General features: G+C 52.4%; 1 protein-coding gene across 1 annotated transcript in view; it reads left to right on the top strand.

The window, feature by feature from the left end:
* The window catches only part of SRRM3 (serine/arginine repetitive matrix 3), an 84,326-nt gene extending 60,396 nt beyond the window's left edge, over window positions 1-23,930 (top strand). The window contains exons 11-14 of the mRNA XM_054008681.1: window positions 15,651-15,994; window positions 17,542-17,754; window positions 18,922-19,059; window positions 23,720-23,930. Coding sequence (XP_053864656.1) covers window positions 15,651-15,994; window positions 17,542-17,754; window positions 18,922-19,059; window positions 23,720-23,930 — 906 coding nt within the window. The remainder of the gene's footprint in view (window positions 1-15,650; window positions 15,995-17,541; window positions 17,755-18,921; window positions 19,060-23,719) is intronic.
* The last annotated feature ends 236 nt before the right edge of the window (window positions 23,931-24,166 follow it).

The raw sequence follows: 24,166 nt of genomic DNA, 5'->3' as shown, positions 1-24,166 counted from the left end.
GGCCTCATGCCAATGTATGATGGTAATGGCCCAAGTGACTACAGTACTTGGTGCTATCAGTGCAGAATACTGGACTGTGACTTCGTATGGGCCACTGGCCCATTCCTAACGTGCTTCCAGCGAACCAGACCTACTAGGGTTTGCCTCTTTATCTCAGGCCCTTCTTTGGCCCCTGTCTGGGCACCTCACAAACTTTGAACGCATCCCCGAGAGCGGGTTGGAAAACAGAATTTCCTTCCCGGAGGAGATTCCAGATTTTCACATTTTTTCTGATCCAAATTGGAGCGAAAAGTCAATTTCTCCCAGGAAGGAAATTCTGAAAAATTTCGAGTTGGAAACCTTTAAATGTTCTGTTCTGGTAATGCGGAAACATTAGATAGTTAATGAGATATAATGGCATAAAGCTTGTGTGTATATAAAACGTTATATATTATGATTAATGTTAAGTATATACAATAATAAATTCATATATACAAGTCTAAACAAAATGAAATGAGAGTCAAAATGAAACATTTTGTACCTTCTCAAAAGGAAATGAAAAAGTCCAAACTATTCGCTTGGACATTTTAATGACATTTTCGACAGAAATCCAGATGTTCCTGCAAAACACTTTGATTTCAGCGAAACTCCAGATTCTGACAGACCTGTTCTGTTGACAATTTCCAACCAGCTCTGGCGTTTGTCCCCCGTGAGGCCGGGATAAATAGTGCCAGTTATGATAAAGCATTGCCGTGATCCTCATTTCACACATGGGGAACTGGGACTAAGTGACTTGACCAAGGTCACAGAGAGAACCTGTGGCAGTGCAGGGAATTGAACCTAGCTCAGGGGTCGGCAACCTACGGCACGCGTGCCAAACACGGCACATGAGCCGATTCTGAGCGGCGCGCAGCTCCCTGCCACGGTCCTGGCCCTCAGCCCCTCCGCCCACCGCTCTCCCCTGCAGGGGCAGGAAGCAGAAGCTTGGTTCTGCAGCAGCCAAGCTTCCCACCTCCCCTGCTTCTTCCCCCAGCGTGGTGCTTTCCTGCCCCTCCTCCTCTCCGTCCCTGCGGCAATCAGCGGATGGCCCTAGCGAGGGGGAGGGGGAAGAGCGGCAGTGTGCACACAGCTCTGTAGAGGAGATAGAGAGGTAGGGACGGAGCCTGGAGGAAGGGGGTGGAACAGGGCATATCCCAGCCATAGGCCCTGATCAGCCCGCTGCCGGCCTAGGTGAGCAGAACCCCAGGCTGGCAGTGAGCTGAGCAGGCTGGTGGCGTGAGATCAGCATTTTAATTTAATTTTAAATGAAGCTTCTTAAACATTTTGAAAACCTTGTTTACTTTACATACAATAGTTTAGTTATATAATATAGACTTATAGAAAGAGACCTTCTAAAAACGTTAACATGTATTAGCGGCACGTGAAACCTTAAATTAGAGTGAATAAATGAAGACTCGGCACACCACTTCTGAAAGGTTGCCGACCCCTGTTCAAGCTACTGCTCTAACCATTAGACCATCCTTCCTTTGCCACCATCCAGTACATCTGCTCCCCAGTTGAAATCGGGATCAGTGTTAGACCCCAGGGGCAGCTCAGCAGAGTCCCTCTGGCATTTTGGCAGTGACCGGCTTGCAGTACACAGCAGCTGGACTTGACTGAGCCAAACGTATCCATGCCAGAGCCAGGGACAGGGTAGAATGCTTGATGGAGACTCCCAGAGTTGCTGGAAAGAAGGGTAAATGGTGGGGTTTTTAGAAAGTGGGCTTAGTGAAGTGAGGACTGCTGGGTTCTGACTCATCTCTGCTACTGATTTGCTGAGTGGCCTTGGGCAAGACGCTTAACCTTTCTGTGCCTCAGTTTCCCCAGCTGTAAAATGGGGGTGATGACTGACACTTGCCTGGAGGCTTCGTTATCTAGGGCCAGATTCAGATTTCACTCCTCCTGCTTTAAAGCCAGAGGAAGTCCCCTGACGTGAATGGCGTCGCTCTAGATTTCCATCAGTCTCTCTGAGGTCAGATTCCAGCCCTTAATGTTTGCGAAGTGCTTTGAGATCTTGGCATGAAAAGCGGGGTAGGAGTTGAGGCTAGTTGTCACTGATCCTTCATTATCCGCCTCGTCTCTGGGTCAGGAGCCGCAGGGACCAGTTCACACTGAAACGAGTCTTCTTGACTCAGTCAGGCCAACACCGAACTTACCTCTGATGCCAGAGCCCCCTTAGCACGGCCTGGCCAGTGTGTGGCTTGCACGGGGCCAGGAGATGCCTGCGCTGTCCCGGGCACCCAGCAGTGTGTCCCTAGCGCTTGCTGGCACGCACAGCCTGACCAATGCTGCGGGAGGCACTGGGCCTGCCTGGCTACATCCCCCACCCCCACTCACTGAGCCCAGGCAGCTCCCTCCTGTGTGCTGGGGGCATCGGCCATCAAAGCGTGGCTCCCCGGGCTGGGCACTAGGTGGGGGTGCCCAGAACCCAGCTCAGAGCTCGGGGTCCCTCTTGGCAGCGGACAGATGAGAGAACCAACAGAGGGATTTTGTGGGGGGGGAAGAATCTCCTTTCCACAAACCCAGACTCTTAATGTGGGGAACTCCCCACCGGGACAACAGCTGGGCCGAGGACGCTCCCTGCGCGGCAGGGCTGCGTTTCCACAGATGCTGGTGGGGAGCCTGGTTCATTGTGCGCCCGCTGGGCAGGGCTGTTCCGTGCTTACAGCCCGAGGGCCGAATTTTAAAACGGGCTGTTGTGGTTTTTTTTCCCTCAACTAATCCTGAAATCCAAATTGCTTCAGCCCATTAAACCCCGGCCAGGGTTATGTGAAACAAACCCACCGTGCTTCTGAGCTCAGGGCTCATCTGCCCACGTCCCCCAGGAGGGCCCCCATCCTGTCAGCACACCAGGCACAGGGGTCCCGTTGAAGCTGAGGGGATGGAGCCTGCTCCATCCTCCGGCTGGAGTGACCAGCCATGATTGCTGACAGGTACGCAGGGGGCCCCAGCTTTTTCTTACATAGGTGCCTATTACCCCACACCCGCTGTCCAGATTTTTTACACTTGCTGTCTAGTCATCCTAGGCTGGGTGTTGTTACCAGTTCAGAAGGGATTTCATTCTCAGAGCAGTAGGCCATGTTCCCTTTGCAGGCCGATGGTGAGCTATTTACATCAGGGCCTCGGTCGCAGTGCACGTGTGAGTGGTTTGGTCCATACCTTGCACTGGTGCACAGATCTGTACTAGCAACATGGTGGTTCGCTGCTGTGGATTCAGGACAGATACCGGGCCTCCTCCTTGTTTAGACCCAGCTCTCACACGCTTCCTTCTGGGCGTCGGGACCTGCGCTGTGCCAGAGGAGCACCGCTGTTGCCGGGGATCGAAGATCAGAATTTGGTCTGTGACGTAGCTGGGGCTTGATCCATTTGTTGCTTTGAAAATTAGGATCAAGGCCAGACGCTGGCATCAGAAGCTGAATAAGACTGGACTCAACGGGGACTGGGACCCAACAGGGATGGAGCCAGACTTTCCCAGCAATTGCTACACCTGGCCAGCAGGGGCTGCTGTGGTATTAGCCGTGTTTCATCTGTGCCCAGCCTGCATAGAGGAGAAGGGGGAAGCAACCTGACCTGCATACAGAGGGGTGGGGAGCAGGGGGCGGGGACCGGGGCAGAAGAGAGACATAGGGAACAGGCTGGGGGCGTAGGAGTAAAAGGGCTCAGGCTGAGATAATGGGGTGGGGGGGTAAGAAACAGGCACAGAATGGGGAGCTTGCTCCAGCCTCCCCCCCTGCCCCTACAGCCCCCCAGTACTCCCGGTTCTCCCCACCTGCGCCTCTCTGCTTCCCAAAGAAGTGTCCCTCCCCCATAGTCACCCCTGACTCCTTCCACCCCCCCTGCTCACTATTGGCTTCTCCAGGCTGACCAGGACTGTGCCCATCCACCCTGCAGCTGGGGGATGCAGGGCCGGGCTGCTGCCTCTCCCCACCCATCCCACTACTGGCGTGCCCCAAGAGGGTCATGTCACAGAGGAGATTGCACAAAGCTTGGCAGCTCTGCAAAGGAAGAGGCGAGTGTGTCATTCGGGTAGCAGGAATTTCTCCACACAGATCCCTTCACAAGCCTGGGCCCCTACCCCCTTTGTTGGTCAGCGAATGTCTCGCACTGCCTGATTTCTCTCCGGTGCATCGTTCCTTAGCACTTGGCAAATAGGCTGTCTGGACAGCGTCCATCCCACAACACGTTCACCAGCCAGCTGACTCGAGTACATGCTCTGCTCTAGCGTCCTTGTCCATTTGAATCAGGGCGTGGTGTTTGATTCCTGACTTTAAATAGGAAGTTGACCAATAGCCAGTTAGTGAGCAAAGCACTTCGCCATACAACGGTTTGGACAAATGCTTGTTTGTGAGGATTCTGGGAATCCCACTGCAGCCGTCTGGATACTTGAGCAATGACTGAGCTGACGTAGAGCCCAGCACTTTTATTTGCAAAAGTCTTTGCCCACGAAAAGGGATTTTGCTCTTCCACCAGCTCTGCCCTCTATGCGCCTGTCCTGAATTGCCAGCTCTCACAATTTTATTGCAGGTCTTGTGCTATTTGGAGTTTTTCTTAAAACCCCACCTCCTGGAGTCATGTGATTGTGAGAGAATCACCTTTGGTTTTTTTTCTTGATAAGTTTCTAGCCCTTCTGGTTGTGGAAAAATGCTTGAAAATGTGAAATCTAAAGACTCAGATAAGAGACAATTAAAAATAATAAAAAAATCCCTAGCTCTTGTATAGCACTTCTCATCTTTAGATTTCAAAGCACTTCACAAGGGTGGTCAGGGTCATTATCCCCATTTTACAGATGGGGAAACTGAGGCACGGGTAAGGGAAGTGACTTGGCCATGGTCCCCGAGCAGCAGAGTCAGGAGTTGAACTGGACTCCCAGTCCCGTGCCCTATGCACTAGGAAACACTGCCTTCCTTCAGAAAGAGCACCACATTTTTTTTTAACTCATGACTTTTTAAGCCAATCTCATGATTTTAGGTGGATCTGACTTTTGGGTTTTGAGTATTTTAGTTGGCAGTATTGCCTATCAGAGAGGAACACCCCCCGCCCCCTTACAAAAAATGCCCCTCCACCCTCAGCAGAAGGTTGTAATGAAGGGAGCTGATTGGAAATTTTCCATTTGAACGATTTTTGACGGAAAATGTAGTTGGCGCAAAATCAAAACTTTCTGAAAGAAAATTTCCATTTTTCCATCAGGAAAATGGAAACAAACTATTTCATTTTGGGTTAGTTCACCCAAAGATTCTGCTTTGTTGAACGGATCCAAAATGTTTCATTTTAAGTCCGTTCAGCATTAAACCACAGCATTGCCTCATGGGACTTGTAGTTCAGGGTATCTAACGAGCCCATTCTCTCCTGTGGGTCAGGCACCCTGGCTAGACTGCGTCTTCCATGATGTAGCATAGTTTCTCTTCTTATTGAATGGTGTGCTGCATCATGGGAAATGTAGTCTGGCCATTGAACCCGGCCCATAGAGGAGAACGGGCATGTCACAGCCAAACTCCAGTTCCCTTGGGGCAAGGCGGCACACTAGGGAAATGCCGTTTAATGTTGAACCGACTCACAACAAAACGTTCTGGGTCATTTCGACCAACGGAAAGGAAACCTCTCAATTTGGGAACAGCGGAATGTTTCATTCCCATCAGAAACAGAAGCATTTGCCATTTCCAAATTGGCACTTTTCAGAACGTTTCAGTCTAGGAAAAATGTCAATATTTTTCAGCTTTTTATCCCAATTTAGGACAAAAACAACTGCTGAAGTGTCGGCATTCCCCCGGGACAGAAATCCCCATTCCCACTCCTCTCTAGTAACGGAGAACTTTGCTTTAGGACAGGTTTCCCCAGGGATTTCTGGCCAAGAGGGTTCCTCCCAAGGCGAGCGCTCAGGGAGCCGCCCTGAGCCAGGGAGAAGTGTTCTGCCTTTGAACTCTGAACTGTGCTTTCAAGCTTTGCCCCAGAGGTGCACCTCCTGTTTTGCCTCCTGTATCAGGATGCTGCCTGATCAGAAGTCTGTCGAAGTCAGCGGGTGTCTCTGCCTGGACTTGGTTAGGCTTTGGGCCAGAGTGGGGTTGGTTCTGTAACAATCAGGATGTGATGAGAGGGGTTTTGGAGATCTTCTTGCACGGGGGCGGCGGGGGGGAATGCAATCCTATGGCTCTAGTATATTTCGGCAATCAAATTTTACATTTTCATATTCCCCTTCCTTTCCTTCCCTCCCCCCAATCCCCACTGCCTTTGAGGCTAATTCCCACCAATTATATTGCCCAGCCCAGGGATTTCAGTCCAATCCCTGTAGCGGCTCTTCAATTTCCTCTCTATTGTGGGTTTTTTTTTAATATGGTTCATTCTTATTATGATTCTACTTCCCATCCCACAAGCACCCCCACCCCCCTTCACAAACCCATGGTGATTTAGCGATTGTCCTTAGTCTTTGTGAACCCTTCCCTGAAATCCCCCCCCCCCCCCCACACCCGGATCAAAGGTCCCGTGTGGATTTAGCAAGCCGCTGAGCGTGTCATTTGGATAACGATGCGGAGATTACCAAAAAAGAGCCCACCAGCTCTGTGTCCCTTCGTTGCTGCCCCATCATATCAGAGTCACGGCTGAATAAACACGAGTTCCTTTTGTTAACAAGTGCTGGCGGTGCTTTTCTCCGGCAATTCTCTCTCTTTCTCTCTCTCTCTCTCTCTCTCTCTTTATTTTTTTGGTTTGTTTTCTTTTTAATCCCATCTGTGTTTTTCTTTAGCCTCCTGTTTGAAAACGGTAATATACAATTCCATTTCTTGCTCAGCAGAAGCAGGGCTGGGGGGGCGGAGGGGGGGGCAGGAGGGCGACTGAACGTGCTTTTTCCTTGTTTAGTTTCCTTTTTAAAAAATCATTGATTTATTTTCCCTTCGTGACGTACAGAAATGCAAACTCTATATTTCTCTATTTCTTTTCCTGTCGTCGTTGTGTCGTCTTAGAATTTTTTTGCTTTGCTGCGTGTTAATGTGGAGAAGGGAAAAAAAACCCGGCAGCTGCGTTAGCTTAATATTGACAACCGTTGAACGTTGTATTTCCATCTCTATATTTTTAACCGAGAATTTAAAAGGGAAGATAACTGTGCAGATAAGAAAAGTCGCTGGGCTTATTTCCAAATTCAAAATCTAACCCGCTCCCAAAAAAAACCCCTATATGTCCTTTTCGTTCTGCTCTCAAGGCACAAAAGTCAGTAACGAGATTTATTAGTAGTCTGGTTATGTATTTATTTATTTGTATTGTGGTAGCACCTTGGAACCCCAGTCATGGATTGTGCTAGGGGCTGTACAAACTCAGAACAAAAAGACAGTCCTTGCCCTGATGCTGGAACAATTTGTACAGTGGGGGTGCTGAGAGCCATCGAACCAAACTGCAAACCCTGTGTATGCTGGAAATGACTTTAAGTTGGTTTCAAGCTTTGCCCCACAGTCACGGGGGGCTAAAACCTGACAGCTGAGTGTCTCATGGATTCACGACTCCGGGACCGGAAACTTTAAACCCCCTCCCCCAAGAACGTAAGAGAGAACATCATAAGAGTTGGCCACACGGCGTGCTTCGGTGGGGTGGGGCTTGACATAGGCTGCTACTACATCATCCACCAGGCAGCATTGCTCGTCCTTCAACCCCCAGACAACTGTCAGGGAGCTTGGAAATAGGGAGGTTGTATTGACTGAGTGCATTTCCTGAACGGTGTTCACCAAACCCCACCCCTAAAATGAGCCTGGGAGGAGTATTGGCCTGTCGGGGGCAAACAAACAATATTGTCACTGTTCAGGTGGAGTTGACTTCCCTTTTAAATGGACCATTCACATTTTCATCCCATCCTTTCACTCCTGTTGCCTTCCCTTCCCTTCCCTTCCCTCTCTTTTTCTCTCTCTCTCTCTCTCCCATACTCACTCTCTGGTATCTCTCTCTTTTTTTTCTGTGGGCCACTCCTAGCCTACCCCAGTGTCCAAATAACCCAGTAAACCTTGACATGTTCTGCCTTCATCCGTTGCTTTCCTTGCATGCTCTTTGGGACTTTGTGATGGTACCTAGAGACTTTAAAACAGAACAGAAGCGCTGCTACTTAGAGGGCTGGCTAACCCACCAAACGAACCCCCAATACGGCTGCCTCGTTCGCCCGCTGAACAAGATCAGTAAAAACCAGCCCAATGCCAACAAGCCAAACCAGTTCAGAGCAAAGCTAACTTGATCACAAAGGGGTCTAAATCACATTACTAAAGAGTCATTGTCTTTTTCCCATTCTGCACTCCAAATGTGGAGTTTATTGTTTTCTTTTTTATTATTGCATTCCTGTCACTGACAAAGCAGAAGGTAGGTATTTTGTCCGCCTCTGCACGTTCACTTCTGCAGATGAGCCTGTTGAAAAGCACCGTAGCTTGATTTAATGTTATTTTCTCTCTCTCTCTCTCTCTCTCTTTTTCTCTTTTCATTTTGTCTCTTTTTGGTGGCTCTGTATAATTTTTTAACTTGTATTATTTTTCCCAGTTAGCTACAAAGCCATGCTCTTCTTTCACTTTTTTTTTCTTCTGTCCATGTAATGTTTTTTCTTTTTTTCTTTCCTTTCCTCCCCGCCCCTTTTCTTGTTCCGTTGTTAGAATGCATTTCTGTGTGTTTTAGCCCTCCAACTTTGTGTTTGTTTCCATAAATGGTATAATTCTGTCTAGTCAATTTGATTTCCTCTGTGATTTTTTTAGGGGCTGGGTAACAAGACAAGCAAACTTAATGACAAATAGAGACAAAACAAAACAAAAAAGGACCAGCGATTCTAATGATTGTTCCAACCTGCTTATTTCTTGGGTTATTGGAAGTTTAGGAAGTTTAGTCCATTAGGTCATTCAGGGGGAGACAATATAGAGATGTTCTTTTTACCGTCTTCTAATCAGCCTCTTGTTCTATTTGTGGTGTCTGGTTCAGGCTAAGAAGCAATTTTGGTTGGACTTGGTCTTGATTCAGCAAATCGTCCCTATATGGAAAAACCTTAAACACATACGTAACTTTAAGCACCTGATTATGTCCCACTGACTTTAATACAGGTGCGTAGGTGCTTTGCTGAATTGAGAGCAGAGAAAGTGTTGTAAATTATGGGCCTGATCATGCAAATGCGGGGGTGGGGAAGAGACACACACCTAGGTTCCCAAACGGGTACTGCGACACCTGGCTGCCTGTCAGAAGTGACCAGCCTCCCAGAACTCCCGGTCACTGCTATGGGAATGAGCCAGGTACCTAAGTGTGGCTTCAGGAGCCCCGTGTGAGGGGCTCCTTTTTGAAAAGCTTGCCTGCGCTAACTTAACGCAAGGGTGAAATTCACAGGACCAGCACCGGGCCTTAAAATTAGTGCTTAAGGGGACATAATACATGCACAGGCCTTGTGCTGCGTTGATGCAGGAGGCATTGTCATCCTCACAAATGGAGCCCGCTCACTGTTGTCCTTGAGCTTCTCTGGTTGAACGTGACAATGTTGGTCAATTTTGCTTTTATTCCTGACAAAGTATTTTCGGATGGGTCACTCCTGGTGCTAGTAGAGATAGTGAAGAAACAGATCTAGACAGAGAGGGGTAAGTCTGGAGGGCAGCGTTAGCTCAGCAAACAGATCTGCAGTTTCTCTCGCTCCCTGTGTCGATAAAGGGTTAAAAGAACCGAAATTAGCGCACGGTCGTTTTCAGCGTTACAAGAGTGTAACTGGCCAGAGCCGCGCAGTCTCACCACTGCAGAACCATGGGAGAGGGTGCTAGGAAGGGAAATGAAGCGGGCTGTGTCTTCCCACCCACTTCCTGGGCACTGATGCCACTGGATGTCATTTCGATGTATGTACTCCGTAGCGTGAATCAGCGGATCCTGTCTGCCCAACCTGGGGGAGTTAGTCCCCATGGCAACTTATTAAAGGAGCCTGGCCACATCCAGGTACATTTTAAAGCTAGGGGGTGACTTTCAGTGCCAACCTGCGTATCTTCCCCAGAGCCTCACTAACGCTCACGAGCTTTCCCCAGATTCCGCTTCCCATCCCCGCTAATTCCCCGTTTGCTTGCGAGGAACTTTAACAATGCAGCTTTTTAGTCCTGCCTGGGTCACATCCCTCATCCCAAGCGCTGGGGACGCCGCCAGCATACCCCTGGCATCGAGCAATGATGTCCCAGACAAAATTCAGCTGGAAACCTCGAGCAATGCGGCTGCCGTATGTTCTAGCACTTTCCCCTGCTGCTGCCTATGGCCCATCTAAACCCTACCCACGTGAGTCCCTGAAAGCCAGGCCGCACGGGCAGAAATTGCCCCGATTCCAACCCACCGAGGCACAGGCCTGTTATGGTACACGGGCATCTTAATCAAGTCACCCCGCTGGGCGGTTGAGGTCTGATCCTGAAATCAACAGGAGCTTTGTCGTTGACTTGAATGGGGAGAGGATGGAGCCTTCGGGTCCTCGGATCAGAGCTAAATCTATCGCACAGAGCTACGGCCCAGCTCCTCAAAGGCTCTAGCTTTTGACAGACGTTTAGGCAGTGCGCCAGCTAGCCTAGCTGGCTTAGGAGGGAATTAGGCACCCAAATCCCTTTAAAAATCGGGGCCTCGGGCTCCCAAATCACTTAGGCACAGCGCTGCGGAGCAGAGCGACTCCTAAACACCTTTGGAAATCCGAGCCTACGTGCCAATTTGGCCGCCCAGATGTGGAAGCTGGTGACCTAACTCAGGAGCCTAACCGTAAAAACCGGCCTCCTGGTCTGAACTAAATGATAGAGCAGAGATTTCCACGTAGGATGCGCTGTGTTCACCGGTAGCTAAGCGCCTCGTCCGTCAGCAGGGAGCTGGTGGTGGTTGTGAAGGGGTGTAGATACATAGCTGCTAGGGCCAGAAGGGACCATTGTGATCACCTAGCCTGGATTTAACACCTAGCACAGGACAGAGACCTGCCTCCAAATAATTCCTAGAGCTGAGCTGTTAGAAAACCATCCCATCTGGATTTTAAAAGTGTCCGTGATGGAGAATCCACCAGGGCTCTTGGAAAATTGTTCCATCGGTTAATTACTGTCACTGTCAAAAATGTAGGCCTTAGTTCCAGGCTGAACACGTGTGAAATGGGGCTCAGGCCTGTAAGAATGGCGTGCCTTTTCCATCTGTGTGCGGCAGGTTCGCTGACACGACTGAGCAATGCAGCAGTGAGAATGGCCGTGGGCTTCCCCAGTGCAGCCGAGGGGATTGTTACAGGGCTCAACGCTAGCCCCTTAGCCACTTGTGTGCCCTTGTCAGTTGCTTAGTTCAGGACCGTTGCTCGCAGCTTTGATTTGCTGTGACTGTTGTTATTGTTGTCTTGTCTGAAGGTGCTGAGATGCCAGGGAAACTCCTCGGACAGGGACCCCCCAGGACATGAGATAGGGTCGGGGATCCCATGATGTGGGGCACACGGGAGATCCTCAGATGTAGACACGAGGTGGGAATGCAGGAACAAGCCTCCCTGGGCTGTGAGACTGAGGCGCGGCGGGCGAGGGAGGATAAATCATGGGGGTGGGGATGTTACAAAGCCCCTGGGCAGGAGAAGCTGAGCCGGGAGGGGAGCTGGTGTCCTTGGGCCAGGAGACGAGAGTGGAAATGCTCATGTGGTGAGTCAAGGGCGTGTCGCTGGGTGATTGGGCCCGGTTTGCAGTTGTTCTGGGTTTGACACGTCTGACTGCACTGTGGTCCTTCCCCGGCAGTGTTCAGTGCATTCCCAGGGAAAGCCAGCCAAGCCAATGTAACCCATCCCTTATGTCAGCTGAGGTGGGCCAGAAGGCAGCAAAGGACGCTGAGAGAAAAGGCCCCGGGGCCCTGTCTGGACGCAGAACTCAAAGCTCGGGTCTTTGCCCCTGATACTGCAAGAGAGACCAGGAGAGGGAGGGTTCAGAGGCAAAACTGAGTTCCCCATTACAAGCCATTGGACTCCGTTCACACTGAGTCCGCGTCATCACGTATGGGACCAGTCCCGTACCCACTGAACGCACTGGCCGCTGCTCAGCAGTCTTCAAAATCAGGCCACTTACGTGCCTAACTGTGAATGTAGCATCCAGGCTGGGTCTTTCAGAGGAGCCCCAGGGCGTTAGGCGGTCGCCCAAATCTCATTGGAATCCAATGGGAGTTGAGCACCAAGCCCCTTGGTTGGGTACCTTGACCCACTTGGCAAGTCATAGGAACCATTTCCTGAATCTGGGCAGCTAGAAGAAAGTGGCCGGTTTTCCAAGGTGCTGTGCACACACCAAGCTCCTTGACTGGGCATCGCCTCCAGGGACTGGGAGCAGCTCTGAGTAGGAGGCCACTTGGATTTAGGAGCCTAAAGTTAGATTGAGGCCCCCAGGTTTCCAACTGGCAGAGAGCATTTTCCCGCTGTGAATTCCAATGGTCTCAGGTCAGTGCCACCTGCACTGGACTCCAGGTCAGTAAACTCCCGTCACTGAGCCCCCTGCGCTGGCCAGTCCAGCACAGACAGACCCTCCCCTGTAGGACACAATGTCTTCCTAGCAGTGCGGAGACACCACGGTGGGGTGGGAGACACTTGTGCGGCCGATTCCCTTGCTTTGTCTGATCTGTGGGTAAAGAGAGGACGTCAGCCTACCAGGTACCGCTCAGGAACCCAGTTCCCCTTTGAAGTGGCTGAAAAGCACCTTTAGCATTGATTGGGGGATGCTGCAGTCTTCCCCATCGGGGAGCTAGGGCCGGGTCCTGCCCCACCTGGCAATGAACTTTTCACTCTCGGGTTAATCCCTAGCCAGCAACTGCACCAAATCTGTTCGCCGCAGCTGGCAATCTCTGCTGAGCCCAGACCTAGGATTGCCATAGTGCATGATCCTGTGGCCGTGGGTAGACCGATGTGGAGTCCCAGGGCTGGAACAGCGGGGGGGCTAATCCAGGTCCGCTGTGAGGTGCCTGGGCAGAGCTGTGTGGGGTCCCAGGCGGTGCTCCAGATCAGAATTAAGGCACCCAGGCAGCTTGGGTAAGTGCAGGTCTGAATGCAGCCGGGGGGAATGGATCCGTTACTCTCGTCGGCCCTCTCCCCCCGCCCCCAGCGAAGCTAAGGATAAACAGCAGCCTGAACTGTAAGGACGCGTGGCAAGCGGCACTGGTGAGCATGAAAGTAAGATGTGTGACTAAAACAATTGTGTTAGCAGGTGTGACTCGGTAGAGCGCACTATTGCACCAGGGAGGTGAAAATCCAGTAAAGGTGAAAAGCATGAGAATGGGGCAGAGTTAAGGGTAGACTGAGGACCCCTTTTTGTGCCCCAGTTTATTAGCTCAAACTCTTTTCAATGGCCTCTGGCCGCTCATAGGAACCTGGCTATAACGGCTTGCAGGGATTCAGGAGATACTCAGCCTCATACAGCCTGATCCGAAACCCGCTGAAGTCAGTGGGCGCCTTTCCGTTGACTTTAATGGCCCACGGTTTGCTCCTGTTCCCCTTGAAGCAGTATCAGCCCTCGGTTCTCTAACTTGTATTTGGGTGGGGTCAAGATACATGCCAGTGAAACATACGACCATTTGTGTGACTTAAAATAGTATATATCTGTCTGTTTCCCGGGGTGGTTTGCACTGACAATAATTAAAAGGAACCATTGCTAGGTTTCCATTGTCAGCATATCAGACGCTTCTATGGGTTGTACAGATGGGCACAGGGTAAAATAGAAGCCCAAGAGCCAGCCACTCAAGTGTGGTCTAGGGGAGTGAGCATAACCGCTCTGTGCCTCAGTTTCCCCATCTGTGGAACGGGGCCAATAATGCTGAGCTCCCCCAAAGGGGTAATGTTTATACACTGTCACTTGAGCCCTATAGGCAAGCGAACCCCTTGGGCCGGGAGGCAGCACGACAACAGACACCGTTTGTTGATTCACTTTATTTAGCGGGGTGCACTAGGCTGATCGCACTGTCTGAGCTGTCAGCCCCCACTGGGCAGCGCAGCTCTGTCGCCAGGGGGTGTCTTCACCCAGTCGGAACGGAATGAGAAGACTGCTACACCCGCGGTTCCAGGCAGCGTCAGCGGCATTTTCTCCTACGTCCACTGATTTAAAATCCGGGGAGCAAGTGTCCCATTTCCCCCCTTTCGCTTTGTTGATGTACTGCGAGGCCCCGGAAGTTAGTTCTTCATGTGCAAATCCGTGTGTGTCTATTTCATATCAAGCCACAATAATTCCATGCCAGATGGGATTCAAGCCAACACGCAGGCTCATACCATATCCTAGTTAAGAGTCAATGTACAATTGTGCTGCTTTCTCATAGGCCTCTCTTGTGCCACGTGGGCCATTGGTTAGATTCTGGAATATTACCATTGGAAAAAAAAAACCTTGCTGGTACCACTTCCCTACTGCCCCGCTCCCATCCACACCATGGGATTTCATTGCACTACTCTAAAGAGTCCTTGAGAACTCCTTAGAGGCCTTTGCTGATCTGGCAGGCCGACACTACGCTATTGAATGCCTACGTAGCAGGGCGCTGGCTGAAATATGCAGACACTAAAGGCTTTGAACTCGATTTTTTAAGTAAAAGCCGTCCAGCCAACCAAAAAAGGTGCTCCTACACTGAACTTGCTTACCAAACAAAGCAGGGCTGATGCAAATACAAATCCAGCTAGAGTTGGTTTCTCACATGGTTGATGTTTCCGAGGCCTAGGAGAAGTGAGTTGTTTCGTTTTATTTCTCTTCTTTCTCTCTTTCTCTCTCTCTCTCTCTCTCGTTCTCTCTTGCATTTTTGTGAATCTAATGATGCACTTATATTGCCCCGCTTTTCCCTTCTCTTCATACCTTACCTACTAAAGGAGGAAATGCCACTTTTTTGGTAAGTGGATGTTAACCAAGAGGGACTTAAAAAAAAAAATCTGAATTTAACGAAAAGGAAAAAAAAAAAAGGAATCAGAAAGCAGGAGTCCATGTAGAGCGCTGATGGGAACTCAGCAGGGCTCTGCAGTCACAGATAAAACCAGTTTCCCAGGAAGAGTTCAGAACCATTCGTTTATTTCAGTAATGATGACATTTGTGGAGTTTTCTTTTCTTTTGTTTTTTTTCTTTAATGTTTCTCTTCCTTCTTTTTGTTTTTTATACTTTGTTTTTCCCGCCCCTCCCTCCCCCCCATTACCTCCTGGCCCCCACCCCTCGCCATCTTTCTGTGCTGTCTTCCTCACACTTTGGTTTGTTTCAACCCAAACACCATATATAAGACCCTCCACTCCATCCCTGCCCCTCAGGCCCACTTCCTTCCACATCGCGGTTTGGTTTGGTTTTTCCTCATTGTGTCCAATTTATTTCCCCCCTCCAACCTCTCTCTTATTTTATTGTTTTAGTTTGTTTGGTGTTTACACACAGTTGATTTTGGGGGTTTTTAAACTCCGTTTCAGGTGGTTTTTCATTTGAAGTCCCCCTCCCTTCTCCCAGGTTTTGATTTATGGATTTCTTTTGTGTTTTGCATGCGGAGATTTGCATGAGCTGCATTGTTGAGGTCGAAAGGCTGAGCAGGAGGGCAGGTTCAGAGTAGAGTTCTGTGTAGCCTGCCTTATGCAATGTGCGTTGACGTTGTGAATTGCACTTCTGGCTTGGGGTTCCCCTTTAAAGACCTCTCTCCCCTTCTGTCTTCTCTTCTTTCCTCCCCACCCCTGTTTTCTTTCTTCCCATCAGAGGCTGGATTCCACGTCCCCTTCTCCCAGGGGGCACGTCAAGACCGAGCCGCCCTCCCCCCGCTCCAAGGGTGGCAGACGTGGCCCCAGAAGCCCCCGGTCGGTGTCGCCGGAGAAAGGAGGCCGATGCTCCGGAGGGGACAAGTACCTCCACCGCCGCCGCTCCCGGTCCGCATCGCTGCACAAACACAAGGGGAGGAGCAAGGGCAAGGCCTCCGCCCAGAAGGAGTCTCCCCACTCGCTCAGCCACACCGACTACAGCAGCGATTCGGAGGGGTCGGCCTGCTCACACCCCTACCCGGCGGCGCGGGGGGCGGAGAAGAACCACGGGGCGCACTTGAAAAAGTAAGAGTCGGGGCCATGAAGGGAGGGGCCCTGGAGAGCTCAGAGCCCGGTTGCTGCCTGCAGGGCTTGATCCTCCATCAGTGAGGTCGCCTGGCGTTTCACCCCGGAAAGCTGGGTTCAAGTCCCTGCCCCGTCATAAACTCCCTGCATTCCCCTGGGTGTCTCGTTACCTCTCCGGGCCACAGTTTCCTGCCTGCCCAACGGGGCTCATAGCCCTGCCCAGCCACGCAGGAGCCGGGTAAAGACATTAAAGCGTGCGAGAGGCGGAGATGCCATGGAGTGGGTAGATAGACCCATTAAGCAGAGGCCTTGGAGCTAACAGGGCCCCTGCTGATGGCGGTGGTGCGATCGAGGGGGCAAAGTTTGACTGACTGGCTGGAAGCAGCACAGAGAAGAGTGCCGAAAATGATCGTGGCGCTGGAGGGACTGGCTTGCGGGGATCCACCCGCTAGGCGGAGGAGCTGCTAAAGGGGAGATGTGAGCGCAGGCTACCCGGCTCCAAAGGGTATTCACACCACGGATCGTTCCAGCTGGGTGGGAGCATTAAGGAAGGGGAAATGTACGCTGGATAGCGGGCTTTCATGGCACGGGATTCACTGGCCAACGGAGCGGGACCCCCACTGGCCCTCCCTTATCTGCCCTGTCTATAGATTGGAAATGGAATCAGAGCAGGGCCAGACCTAGAGGTGCAAATTTCAGGTGTGCACAGTCCAGGTTTGCAGGGAAATGTGCCCAGAGGAGAAAAGCTGCTTCCAGTTGCTTCTCTTCTGGTCTTCTTGTGGAGCGCATGGCAATCCCCTGAGAATCAGGATCAGACACGATACACGGCAACCCAAAACCACTGTAGCCTCCGTTTCCCAATACTAGGAAGACAGGTACATTGGTCAGACCATTGGTCCATACAGTCCTGTGTCCTCACAGTGGCTGGTGCCAGATGCTTCAGAAGAAGCTGCTAGAAACCCCTTAATGGACAATAATGGAATAATCTGCTCCTTGGGGAAGTTTCTTCCTGACCCCTGAAAGTAAGTGGTAGGCTTATGTCCTGAAGCATGAGGATTTGTATCTGTTTCACAAATATTTGTCGCATCTAGTGGAACCGTTGAGGTCCCTATTAGTCATATGACTGTCTCAGACTTTTTGGCATCCTGCTAAACTTGGCCTAAGTATTATCTTGTGGCAGTGAGTGCCGTAGGTTAATTATGTACGGTATACGGAGTGCTTTGGCAGCAGAAGAATTATGATTAGCCCTACATTAGTCATTGATGGGCACCCTAATTGACACAGTTGTGTGAGGTCACTGAATGTTCATGGCCTGAATTTCAGAACACCCAAAGGGCCCATTGACGTCATTATGGGTGCCCAGCACTTCTGAAAATCGGGCCCTAACTGTTGCTGCTCCTGGATGCCCCATACCGCATTGTTCTCAAGGGATTCAACTGGAAGTGGGGTGGGGTGTTCCTGTCTCCTTGGAAACATGGTGGAGGCCAGCGGGTGACAGGGAGTGGGGCTGAGATAGTGACTGGCTGTCTGATCCAATGGTCTTGCAGGGTGAAGGACAGACACCACCGGGGCAGGCCAAACAGCTGCTCCCAGTCACCGGTCAAGCACTCCAGGCACAACTCCGAGAGAAGGAAGAGCCTGTCCCGAAGCAGCTCCTGGAGCTCCATCGACTCCTCATCCAAATCCCGGTCGCGATCCCGGGAGAAAAGAGCCGCACGGAGCCGGAGCCAGTCTCCATCGCAGAAAAAAAACGCAAGCAGGTGAGGCCCCAGCGGCACACGTCCCCCCAGACAGGATCACGGGGGGTGGGGCGGTGCATGGGCACAGAGACAACTGGCAAAGGCACAAGTCAGGACACCAGCAGACGCTTGGGCACAGAAATGCACACAGACAGTGTTCACACACGCACAAGGACACCAGCACACACATGGGGACAGATGTAGCCATGGAGACATGGGCCTGACACACCAACCCATCCAATCAGGAGAGGCCTGAGTGCCTTACACACCAACCCATCCAATCAGGAGAGGCCTGAGTGCCTTACACACCAACCCATCCAATCAGGAGAGGCCCGAGTAAATAAATGTCCCAGAAGGGCAACAATCTCTGTCAGACCAAGGTGAAGGAAACCACATCCTTCACTGGGAACATCTTTTCCCTTCTCTATACATGCTTGTCAAGGGGTAATTAGCTCCAGTCTCCCGGCTGAGCTCAGTGGCTGGGGTAAGGAGGCCAGGGAGCGAGACCAGCATCTCTAAGAGGCTCCGCACCCAAACCACACAGGGCTTAATGGATCAGGAAGGGGGTGGTGAAAATCTGAGGGCAACCAGGGCAGCTTGGGGGTGACCAGCTCCATAGAGACGCTGCCCCATTCTGCACTAGCTGAGGCTTCGGCGTGGTCCCCAGGGCTAGCCCCATTGCAGCCAGCCTGCCCACATGGCTGGGTGTAGATACACACAGGTGGACAAGCCATGGAAGCCCCATCTCGTGGGACAGTTAAAGCAGTCAGAGTCCTGCACTGGCCCCTGTGAGGTGGACGAGATGGGACCGAATAGACCTGTTCCAGCGCCAACTTCTGTATTACCCATGGAAGCCATGTGCGGTCACAGCTGTAACCTATGCTAACATGGGGTGGTTCTTCGTCTCGCCCTAGTAGCTAGACAAGGCAAAGGGTTTATGAGTCTGCTACTGCCTCCAAACTACCGGCACTGTTCCTTTAGCTCAACCAACAGAGGTTTGGGTTTTTAACTCCACAGGTCCTGGGTTCCATTCCCACACATGACCCACCTATGGGGTCAGCGTGTATACACAAGTAAATATGGACTCTCACAGCCACAGCTCACACAGGGCATACATATAGGCCTGTAGCAGACGCGCACACACCACGGTGCATTCAGACCCAGCTAACATGTGTGGTTTGGATCCAGAGAGAAAGACAACGAGCCCCGAACACGGCACAGTGACACGGATCCTGCCCGGGCCAGGCGTCGCTCCAGAAGCTATTCCCCTATCAGGAAGAGGAGGCGTGACTCTCCCAGCTTCATGGAGCCCAGAAGAATTACAAGGTAGCTCTCACGGTACAGGGGCTCAGCCCGGGGAGTCCAGGTCTGGCTCAGCTCAGGGGTTTTACTCATTCACTGATAGCCTCAACCCCCCAGTGTCTGCCCCAAAACGCCTTTTGCTCCTCTGCAAAGACAGAGCCCAGGTAGCTGCAGCTGGTCAGCAAAGAAGAGAGTTAATTCAATCAATTTCCCAGGTGTTAAAGGTTCACTGCCTTGTCTACACTAGGCTGTTAACATGTGTTAGCTAGCACTGTCCAAATCCTAGTCTAGACAAGGCCTCTGTGGCAAACCATGGGCCTCATGCTAGGTAGATATATGAGTGTGTATGGGCATAGATAGATAGATAGATACCAACATTACAAGCTTCTAAGCTCCTTCAAAAGAAGTAAATAAATACAGATTTTCTTTTAACAACGTTTTATTTATATTGTAAAGCAAAGATCCTGCCCCAGATCTGTTTCTCTCTTGAGCTGTAAATGCAGAATCTCCCCCTCTTTGAAATTCAACGGAGCCCAGTCCTAAATTCCAATATTTGATCTGAGACCCGACCCAGTTTGAAAGTCTAGACCCTTGTTCAGAGCTAGAGATACTGGGCCTTAATACTTGGACAGCTGGATTTATGGCAAACCAGCCGTAGGCCATGTGGGGAGAATTGAAGCACTAACTTGCCCATGACAATTAGACTCAAGGCTTAAGAGGGGGAGAGGAGAGGAAAATTAGTACCAGTGCAATGAGATAGAACAGGGGTTCTCAAACTGGGGGTCGGGACCCCTCAGGGGGTCACGAGATTATTACCTGGGGGGGGTTGCGAGCTGTCAGCCTCCTCCCCAAACCCCGCTTTGCCTCCAGCATTTATAATGGTGTTAAATATATAAACAAGTGTTTTTAATTTATTAGGGGGGTCGCACTCAGTGTGAAAGGGGTCACCAGTACAAAAGTTTGAGAACCCCTGAGCTAAAGCTGTCGGTGGATTTCTCCTATAGCTTTTCTGTATATGAAGCCAACGAAACACACGATGGTGTGAAATGCTGGTGTTCTTGACCCCTGTAACTCACTTGGCTTTGCTATGTTAGAGTAGTGCAGTCCTGCCTTATTATGGGCCAGTTTCCCTGCTGATGTAAATGGGCAAAACACCACTGAAGTCGAAGGCATGTTCACCCGTTTGCACCAGCAGGAAGTTTGACCCCATATCTTTAGAGCACCACATGCCATCACGGGTACCCAGGCCCCAGCCGGGCAAAGAGCTACGCACCCATGCTTGAAGTTACGCAGGTGTGGGTTTGCAGGGTCAGGTTGATGAAGCAAGTCAAAGAGTTAGTGCAAAAGGGAAGCTGTGTTGTGAGGTGACCCCATTCGGAACGGAGCAGTAACTTGCTTTCCTGCGCCTGTGATGAGCGTGTGTATAATCCGTGTTACGGCCATGGCTTATTGCTACGGTACTGTACAGAGCTCACCTGGGGTTCTGCCCGTCCCCCATCCCCAAGTGTAATTAAGCCATCGTCTCTTGAAGGTGCCTTTCAGATCTAATGGGTTTTTTTCCTCCATGAAGGGGAGGTACTGGAAGTTTGCCAGATGGGTTGATTTCTCAGTGTGTGAAACCTACAGGGCTTGGCTGTGAGACCCTATTGACAAGAATGGATGTAGCGCCCCATAAAAAAGTGCTGTATTTTCAGTCCCCTGGGATTTTGGGATGCTCCACTGTCCTGTGATCCCGTCTGCACTGGCGCTCTGGGCTGTAATGGCATCAGCCACTGGAGGGTGTATGGGTGGGGTGAGGCCACTGGCAGCTTCCCTTTCCATGAATGAGAGCGCAATGGTACCATGGCACCAGCTCCAGAGGGCAAGGCGGGGACCCAGCCATCTGGCGCCTTCTCTCGGCTGTAGTGACGCCCATTGGATGGGACGGGCAGAGAGTCCCCGATGTAAGACCTAGGCTAGTTTCAAACCTCTGCAGCGCAGCTTCCAGCCTCACCAGGCCCTGCATTTCCAGAGTCAGAGGGAGGCTCTGGGGGGCTTGTTGTGCCGTTCCACCCCAGCACCCCCACGAGTCACCTAGACGCGAGTTTATAGGGTTTATAGTAACAAGGTAAGCTTGCTGGTGGCTTGCACTTCCTGCATCCCCCAGGGAGGCCATGGGCGTTGTCACAGGGCAATGCAGAATTGGGCCCACAGTCCTATTGTGGTGCTCAGTCCTGGTCCTCCAAATCACCCTAGACACATGCCCTGCTGTGTCCCTTCCCTGCCTCCCACAAGGTAAGATACGGACTGGATAGGATTGCCACACAAGGGACCTGGGTGGGGGCCCCATGGTGTTAGTGGATTCCAGCCCTGGTGCAGCCTTTCCCAGCCATATGATTTTACCACCAGTCTCGCAGTGCTGGGTGGGTCTCTTAAAGCCCCAGCTGCTGGAGTCCTGTGATTACAGCGAATCTCAGCTTTCATTTTTTTTAAGAAAAGGGAGTGCCTAGCCCTTGCGCTGGTGGGAAAAAGCCTGAAACCGTGACCCCCTGAAGGCATAAAACCCAGCCAGCAACTAAACAGCCCCTGCCATTTACTGTAGTCACAAGCGTGCGATTTTTTTTCTTTTAAAGCCAATCTCATGATTTTGGGTGGGAACCTGAGTCCTGATTGTTTGGGGTTGGCTAGGCTTGGCGGTGGATAGAGGCAGAAATGGGGCATTTGGCCCAAATAGGTCCAAGGGTTAGCGCATGAGCCTAGGATGTGGGAGCCCTGCGCTCAGTTCCCTGCTCTGCCCCAGGTTTGCTGTGGGACCCAGGGCAAGTCACGTCGCCTATCTGTGCCTCAGTTTCCCTTCTGTAAAAATGGGGACTGAAAGCCTGGCTCTGCCTCACAGCAGTGCTGCAAAGCTGGCGAGGTGCCCAGATACTGCAGGAATGGGGCAGCCATAGACACACAGGATGATGCCTCAGGGACTTTTGCTTGCAAAGGAGCACCAAGCTCCCCGCAGCCTACGGGACGATTCAGCAGGCGCCTGGAGCGTCCGCGTTTGCATCTGTGCCCCGGGTGTTTGTCTGACCTGTTCCTCCCCCTCCATTATTGATGCCAACCTCTCCTTTTCCAGCCCGTCTCAAGGTTCCTCGCGGAGAGCGTCGCCGCGGGCCTGGTTACCACGGTGCCCAGGACCCCCCTCCCCGTGTCTCCCTGAATTCACAGTATGAGGCCTTCAGCGCGACGCTGTGTCTGTGCCGTCTGTCTCGCGCTCTCGCTCCCACTAACACCACTCACCGGGGCGGGCGGTGTGCCGGGGGGCGGGGGCGGGTTGGTGACATTCACTCCTTCCTCACCCGTTCACTGCCTGCTGGTAGCCCCAGCCCCACTGGCCTGAGCCTGCGAATGGGGGGGATGGACTGTGACTTCTGACCGAGTGGGCTTTCAGGGCCAGCATCCTGGCTCCCTGCCTTTGCCGGCTGCAGAGAGCCTTGCAGCTGGGGGCCAACACCCTGAGGCGCCCCCCCCGCTGGAGCTGCCCTCTGAGTCTAGGGTGGGGCGAGGCGTTTGTGAATGGGGCCGAGCGGAGGAAGAGGGGCCGCGCGTGAGGCAGGCTGAATGGGGACTGTGCTGGCGGGAGGCCAGCTGAGGAAGGGCTTAAGGCTCATGGGGCAGGGTGATGAGGAAGGGGGTGGGGTGGAGGGCCATTGGGGCAGGCACCTGGAGGCCGATGGGGAAGGACATGGAAGTCCATGAGAGAGCCTCCTAGCAGTGTCTGGCGGTCAAGGGGGAGGGTTTGGAGGCCACAGGGCCCAGGAGGGAAGATTTGAGGGGCTTAGGCTCCATGGGGAAGGTTTGCAGGTCACAGATTCCATGGTGGAAGGCTTGGGGGCCCATAAAAGGTACCAGGGAGCTGTGGGGTGAAGAGATCCAATCCTCCAGGAAGCCCGCTCTCCTTTCCCTCAGTTCTTAGCTGCCCCTTCGTTTCTTCCCCTCTCACAATGCCTCGGGGGTGCTGGCCCTGGCCCTGGCCCTCTCCCCACAGCAGGGAGAGACTTTACCGGCTGCCCCTCCCCTTTGGGCTGGGGAGAACCAAGGGCAGGTTTGTTCTGCGCTTCCTCCCCCCCCAGGGCAGCAGCTCAGCCCTCCCTGGCTCCCAAGCCCCCTGCCCCGGCCCTCCCACTAATTCCTAACTTCTGTTTTTCAGCCGCTTTAACTCTTTGGTGTCGGGGAAAAAAAAACCACACGCTACAATTAACCTTTTTCCTGCTCTGTCATAGCTGCCTAATCCAGGACTAACACCCCAGGGGCACAGCTTGGGCACGGTGGGGGCAGCCGGGGGGTTTGGGGAGGCGATGCCTCAGAGGAGATTAACACAGCAGGCCGCTCATGCCTCTGCAATGCACGGGTGTGAGCCACGGCCCCCCTAGCAGCAGCACCGACTGCCCGCCAGGCCTGCCGCTTTGGAGACATGCCATGAAACTGCTGAGTGGGGCAGAGTTCTGGCCCTGGGTCCCGCCTATTGAGCTCAGCCATTTGGCTCCAGCTCTGAATCTAAACTTGTTTGTGAAGTTAACATGGGGCTCAGCTGGCCCTAAACTAGAGCCGCCCCCCTCCCTCCCCAGCTTCCCCCTCTGTGCTCAAGCCAAAGCCCAGAACCAAATCCAACTCGCTGTCTTGCCTGGCCCTGACTCAGTTTCCCTTTTCTTTGCAGTGCCCGCAAGCGCCCGATCCCCTACTACAGACCCAGCCCTTCCTCTTCCAGCTCCCTGAGCAGCTACTCCTACAGCCGGAGCTACAGCCGGAGCTACGACAGCTACAGTACCAGCCGGAGCCGGACTCGCAGCCCCCACAGCCGCTCTCGCAGCCCGAGCCCGAGCCCCAGCTACAACAGCCGCAGCAGCTCGGAGAGCGCTGGGTTCTGAGCCAGCACCAGGCATGCCCCCCTCTCGCCCCCTGACCCCGTTGGCTCTAGGGCGCCCAGGCCCCACCCGGCACCAGCCTCCGTGCCCACCCCTCCCACCCCAGGCGGCCGGGTCCTTCCAGCACATCCTCACCTTCTCCTTGAGGAGGGAGAAGGAGCCGCCGGGTGAGACCCTCCAGCCCAGGAGGGGAGTGCGGCCAGGGGCAACTGCTAACAGCCGGCCCTCGAGGCTGCCGA

This window comes from Malaclemys terrapin, chromosome 18, assembly GCF_027887155.1.
Source record: "Malaclemys terrapin pileata isolate rMalTer1 chromosome 18, rMalTer1.hap1, whole genome shotgun sequence".
NCBI lineage: Eukaryota > Metazoa > Chordata > Testudines > Emydidae > Malaclemys > Malaclemys terrapin.
Note: the sequence above shows the minus strand (reverse complement) of the source record. Positions and strands in the feature narration are given on the sequence as shown.